Raw genomic sequence first — 6993 nt, forward strand, 5'->3', positions numbered from 1 at the left:
AAATAACAAAAGTCTAACAAATAAGCTAATGAAAAAAAAATAAAGATCGAATTGGAAAAACAATATAGACATATTGTAATTTAAGGATCAAATAAAAAATATTAAAATTTTTTTTAACAAGGCAAATGATGAAAATAAACTATAAAAAACATAAGGACTATAAATGAAAAATAAAACGAAATTAAAGAAGATGGATGTGGACTTTTCTCGGAAGAGAGAGAAGGGAGCAAAGAAAAAAAATGATTATCAACGACAAATCACCCATTAATCATCATCCCACACCGTGCAATGAGAAAGCGAGTGAGGTGGCACTTCTAATGACACAATAAAACATATTTGGCTACCAAAAGATGCTACATGTCCCACCTAAAAGATGTGGGCTTCTCCCATGTGCAGATGCGATAGGAAAACATACATGTAACTTTTTATTAGAAATATTTATTTAGTGTAAAAATATCTAAATTACCCTTTATGATTTTGAAATCAATAAAAAACCCAATGTAAAAAGAAAATTCCCCTAAACCTGTGCCTTTGTTTTTTTTTTTTTTATTGTAGCGGCTAACTATTATTTGACTATTCCAAAAAAAAAAAAAACCAAAACATTCTTTGTAAATAAATTTATTTTTGTTTATGATGAGGGTAAATAAACCACTTTACTATTTCAAAAAAGTAAAAAATATAAAAATACCCTTTCAATAATTATTTAATGACCAATTAGCTATTAAAAAAAACCGAGTTACCCTCCAAACCTTGGCATTCAATTTTTTCTTCAAAAGGACAAAAGTGTAATTTAATTATCACAACATATAATCTTTTTGTGCTGTGTGCATATTGATTTCAACAATATTTTGGCAAGACAGTTTATTGTTTCTATCAATATACTTTATACGTTTTTCTATCTAAAACTTATTTTTATTTTTTTTTTATCAAAAAATGAATTTTATTAATCAATTTTCCAGAATGTTATAAAGCATAAAAAACCACGAAAGTATTTTATATAAAAAACATTTTTAGTAAAAAAAAAAGCCTAAGTAAAGTTACTTGCTTAACTAAATCATATATTAATTATGATAAATCAAATTTACTTGATTAAATATTTAATAATTTATTTAATACTATCAAACCAACCAAGTTTGAACTCAACTAGATTAATTGTTTTTTTAAAAGAAAATGTCTTTTAATATTTGACAACTATGAGTAAAATAAATTAGAGGCAAACAAAAAAAAATAGAAGATCGAGAAAATTAGAAAAAAATAACTGAAAAAATCGAACCGTGAAAGAAAACTGATTAAAATTTTGAAAAAATCGGCCGATTCAGTTTGGTTTTGATTTTATAAGCCTAAAACCAAAAAAATTGAACTGAACCCTAACTGAAAAAACCAAGCCAAATAAAAAAACCGAGCTAAAATTGAAAAAACCGAGCAAAACCGGAAAAAACCAGTTTTTATTCTAAAAAACCAAACCGAACTGAAACCGGTCGATTTAAATTGGTTTTGGTTTTTTTTTTGAAATTTCAGTTTAATAACTTTTTTTTTAATAAAAAACAAATCAAACCAAAAATAATTACCCATAAAATAAATCACAATAAACATAAGGAAGCTCCTGTTCTGGATCTGGATCTGGACCAGGCCAGGAGACAACCTTTTATCCGTTTTACCAAAAAAAATATATACATCAGAAGTGACGAAGGAAGCAGAGATTTTTACTGGTGACCAAATAACACAGTAGAGCCGTTGGATTTCAGTTTATTGGGACACGCGTCAAGCAGGTACAAGGGTATTTCTTGCAACTAAAGCAAAATAAATTAGTCCACAAAGGGTAAAAAAACAAAAAACAAGAGAGCCGAAAAATTTGAAATCGAAAATTTGGAGAGTTTTTCCCACCCAAAAGAGACCGCCTCTTTAGGTTTTTGCACATTCAAATTCGCACTTTCCTTATTGAATCTGTTTATTATAATCCTCAACACCATACACCAGCCTCTCATTTTCATCCCATCTCCACGGCTCCCTCTCCTCTCAAGATTCAAATCTCCTCAGGTCTCTCAGTCTCCCTCTCATTCTGGTTTCCATTTTTTTTGTTTTAACTTTTCGAACTGGATTTCTGGGCCTTTCCTATTTTCTTTCTCTTACTGTTCTTTGCTTAAATTATTTTCAATTCTGTTAAGATTTAAGAGTTTTCCTAGTGGGTTTTGCCTAGATCGTATTTCACGTCTCAATTCTCTCGTCTTCCCAAGAATTTTAGGACAGATCTCTTTCTTTCTCTCCCACAATTACAAGTACCAGTCAGTTGTTTTCATCATATGGGGGGGCTTTCCTTTCTTTTTTGTCTAATTTTATACATAATTTCAAACTACATTTTGATGACAGTGTTTTAGGGAAGCATATTCCTTTTGTTTTGTTTAATTATTATTAATTTGAGAATTTGAATTTTTGAAAAGAAAAGGTGAAAGATGGCTGGAAAAGGAGGAAAGGGGCTTCTGGCAACGAAAACAACTGCAGCAGCTAACAAGGACAAAGACAAGGACAAGAAGAGGCCGGTCTCTAGGTCTTCTCGTGCTGGCATTCAGGTAACACAGTCCCAATAAATTAAGATTTACCTGTTCGTTCATTATTGTTGATTTGAATGAGGCTGGCCTTAATGTGAACATTATCTCTTGATAATTTATATCACACATCCCACAATTATTTTTTAGGATGTTATAATTAACTGTAGTTGTCATGTTGCTCGCAAAAAGTGCCCATATTTTGAGGATGTGGGTCTTCTCGGATTAAATAGAATCCCCATTCGATGCATGTAAATTACTTGCACACACATTTTGGAGATATAATAAATTTTGTAGCTGTTATAGTTATTTTGGTGGAGATTGAAGGTTATAACCAGTAGCATTTGAGTCGGCTGATGCAAGGCAAAGGAAATTGAAAAAAGTGGTTGGGCGGGGAAGAGTGCCCTATTGGGCAAACAGATACAATACAGTATGTTCGGTTCGCAAAATTATGTTTTTCATAAATTGATTTTGGTTTGAAAACTCAAACCAAACCGGACAAACCCTTTACACACTATAGGGAGTGCGGGGGGGTATTCACAGTTAGACAAGTGGTTGTTCACTAGGGAGAGTTGCTAAGGACGCGTGATCTAGAAGGATTGTAGCCTGCCAAATGCCTTTTTTTCTCTTCTTTTTGGTTGATGGTACAGAGATTTTCAAGGGAAGGTAGGAGTTTATGAAATGGAACATTTGATCTTAAAGATCCTTAAGCTTGCCATTTGTGTTGATTTAGGTTTTAGTGTTTTTGTTGAGCTTATCAGAAGAATAGCAGTGTCTATCTTGTTTTAAAACTAGGGTTGCTGCAGAGCTTTTCATTTGGTCCTTCCTTGGGTTTATAGAATAAAACATGGGTTACGGCAGGGCATGCGTTCTGTTTAAGAAGTTTCTTTCTTTCATGGTGGCATTGTTCCATACTCTTATGATTTGTTGATGGTTGGGTTTATCTGACATGATCTTTTTATGTCAACGATGGCTGAGTATAGTTCCCTGTCGGTCGTATCCACCGGCATCTGAAGCAAAGGATCTCTGCCCATGGGCGAGTTGGGGCCACTGCTGCTGTCTACTTGGCTTCAATCCTTGAATACCTGACCGCAGAGGTTCTTGAGCTTGCTGGAAATGCTAGCAAGGATTTGAAAGTGAAGAGAATTACTCCAAGGCATCTGCAGCTGGCCATCAGAGGAGATGAGGAGCTGGATACCCTCATCAAGGGAACTATCGCTGGTGGTGGTGTAATCCCTCACATTCACAAGTCTCTCATCAACAAAACCACCAAAGAGTGAAATTGTTGGCACCTGATCTCAAGTTGCTTTCAGCTGGAAGATTATGTGTTTTATTTGGTGACTGTATCTTGGTTTAGGTTAAGATAGACTCTGTTTGGTATTAGTGTTATGTTTATGTGTGGGTAGGGCATCTTGGTTAAGTACATATCGTTTGGCTTCTAGGTTTGTCCTCTAGAACTAGTGCCTTGTTTAGAATAGGAATGCTGTTTTTTGGACCCGTAACTAAATTTCTTAGCATCCTCTTGACTTACATTCCATGCTTCTGTGTTTCCCAGAAAAACGAAAAAAATCCTGTGATTTAAAATTATGCTATTACAACTGAAAGGTCGTAGGGCGAGTTGCCTCTTAACTTCTCATAAACAGAAGAAGCATGTTGTTTTTAGTTCAAGGACGAGTATAGCCAGAAGATTATGTCTATTGTATTCCATTGCATCCCTGTTAGATGACAGGTGAGTTCACTGCTGTCCTGGAAAAAGATTTTCTCACGCTATAGATCCCTTCGACTTCGAAATTTTGAGGTGATGGGTCAGTTTTTTAGCTAGGATCTACAATATAAAAAATAATATCTGGGAAATTGATGTTTTTACAATTATTTAGTATTAAGAACAACAATTGAACCAATTGTTCTAAAGAAACATAGTATACTATCATTGAGTGTGGAAATCAAACAACGCTATCCTTCAATTGAAGTTTCCTCTAATGCCTTAAGAAGAGAAGGTTAAAAGAAGATCAAATTAAAGAAAAGCATAATCTTGGAGCTGGTTCAAGCACATTCCTATGGGCGGATAATGGCACCCTTTGGTTCCTTCGGCTAGGGAGTGTCAGATGTGATTTGCAATGGGGATTGGAAGGAGGGTTGCTAGACCTGGCCCAGCTAGGTAGGTCAAGAAAAATCTGGTTTTTATTTTTTACTGAAACGAAACGCCTTTTCTTTTTCCAAAAAGAAAAAAAACTTGGATTCACCCTATTCAACACATCTGATGTGTGACCAGGCCTGAGCTAGAACGCCCTGGATTGGGTGTTGTAAGGTGTAATATCAACGACTTATCTAGTCAATCTGCAATTTGCGGCATTGTTGTGAGTGAGAGCGGCGCGCAACGCCACATGCCGGGTTAATTTTTTTTGTTTACATAAATTAGAGAATTAGCACATAAAATTTTTTTAAAAAAGAATTGACATAAAAGCAAAAATTCTTTATGACAAGATAATTGTTGCAGTTAACAAGGATGATATTTAGTAAATATTATGTTTTTAAAACATGATATAATTAAACTATGTAATTTTTTGCTCAATTAGACGATGAGTTCGTAATGGTTAGTGAAATTAATTAATTGGTTTCGAAAATAACAAAGAAAATCTCAGAATTGCCAAAACTAGGGGATCTTGGGGTAATTTCTGATATATAAATATTCGACTGTCCGCGTAATGATGCAATGACTATCACAGGAAAAACAATATCCGGAAACTCCTGTAAAAATTTAAGTGCGATACAATAATTGAATCAAAATTTATAGTCGTTTTAAACTTTTATTTTAGTCTAGCACGACCAAATCTTCTCTTGGGCCTAAATCTATCCCACTAGTCTATAAATATATATGCTAAGTTATTCACATAATCTATTTAGGGTAGATTTTTATTTAGTTATGAAATACTTTACACGTGCTTCTAGAATAACACAGAAAACAATACACGCTGATGCATGCGTAGCACACATAAGCCTTGTTTTATTGATTTATTAATATTTTAATAGTACAAATTACTAAATAGGCACTAAGAGCATATCAACATTACAAAAAAACATGCTATAAAGACGAAAATTCCCTACCAAGCCAACCTTAGATCTTTTCAAGTTAAAGGTTAAATATGGGAGTAAAAATTGTGTAAAAACAACAAAACCCCTCTTTGCAGTCAATACTTTTGAGCTGGTACCAACATTTTTTTAATTGTGCAAATAAATGGGAAAGGATACAAATATCCCTGGATAAAAGGATATATTTTTTTAATGTTTTAAGGGTAACAAAATATTTTTACAATACATAAAAAACAATGAATGATTAAATTGTCCCTAATCAATTAATAAATAACATTTGGATCCCTTAAAAAAAAAAACTTAATCCCACTGCCAAAACAATTTTTAAATATAGTGAAGGACAAAATGATTAATATAACATCTTAATATTTTTTTTATTGTTGTTGCATTTTATTTTCGTATTGTTTAGATGACTACTTAAATCAATAACTTGAGATTTGGGTTTTTTTTACCCATGTTTTTTTATATTAAAAAATAAATTTGCTCGATCCGCAGCAAAGCTTGAATAACAAATCTAGTCTTTTACTAATAGCCTAACAAAAAATGCATAAATAAGTATTCGATATTGGACCGACACAAATTCTTTCACTGTTCTGTCTCGTCCCTGAATACCGTGCGGTATCATCCTTTCGTTTTGTTTCGATACAGAATCCAGACGACATCTTCTTAAGCCCACCCACGTTGAGGTGACTAGCTCCGGGATGAGACAAGTTCTAATCCCCAAGTCCGACGTGCTTTGGCCCACGCCTGGTGTCATATTTGACGCCTTCTTCACATGAAGACATGAACCGAACAAAAAGATACCCGGCTTACATTTCCTTCTGAAATTAATGTCACAAAAAAACATTAATTTATCTGAAATCTATAACAACTTATTTTTTAATTTTTTAGATGATTTTAATGTATTGATATTAGGAATTAAAAAAATTATTTTTTATATATTGTAAAATAAAAATAATTTTAAAAATCACAATAGAGCACAATACTAAACACATAAAACAAAGACTAAAGAGCTAAGCAGTTCACCGGAAAAATAATGAGAGGATAATTGATGACTTCCTGGTGAAAGATTCTTCGGGATTATGTTTTGTAATATTTGATCTTCGATGTGATACAAGTTGAATGGAAGAGAGGGTGCGGTGCCTTACGTTGATCACTTGTCCAAAAGGTGGCGATGATAATGAAAATTGTACAGCTAGAAGTCCACTTGTAATTTACTATGTACAGTCAAAACAAAAGGAGCATCTTCTGTCCGAATGGAAGGTGCAATAACACAATAAGGTTGTAAGATTCCATAAATCATAAACAAAAAAGATTACACCAATTTTTGTTCCAGTCGTTTTTCTTTAAGATGCTCGAC

At 33.3% G+C, this 6993-nt stretch overlaps 1 protein-coding gene across 2 annotated transcripts; it reads left to right on the forward strand.

Annotated features, from left to right (window-relative positions):
• Window positions 1–1845: 1845 nt before the first annotated feature.
• On the forward strand, window positions 1846–4172 carry LOC133692186 (histone H2A variant 1). 2 transcript variants are annotated; one of them, XM_062112935.1, is made up of 3 exons: window positions 1846–2037; window positions 2439–2567; window positions 3527–4172. In XM_062112935.1, the coding sequence occupies exons 2-3, from the start codon at window positions 2451–2453 to the stop codon at window positions 3821–3823; spliced, it is 414 nt and encodes a 137-aa protein (XP_061968919.1). In that variant the 5' UTR covers window positions 1846–2037; window positions 2439–2450; the 3' UTR covers window positions 3824–4172. The 2 variants fall into 2 exon arrangements, with proteins under 2 accessions (XP_061968919.1, XP_061968918.1); XM_062112934.1 differs by having other exon boundaries at window positions 1850–2037; window positions 2444–2567; window positions 3527–4073.
• The last annotated feature ends 2821 nt before the right edge of the window (window positions 4173–6993 follow it).

The sequence above is a fragment of the Populus nigra genome, chromosome 4 (assembly GCF_951802175.1).
Source record: "Populus nigra chromosome 4, ddPopNigr1.1, whole genome shotgun sequence".
NCBI lineage: Eukaryota > Viridiplantae > Streptophyta > Magnoliopsida > Malpighiales > Salicaceae > Populus > Populus nigra.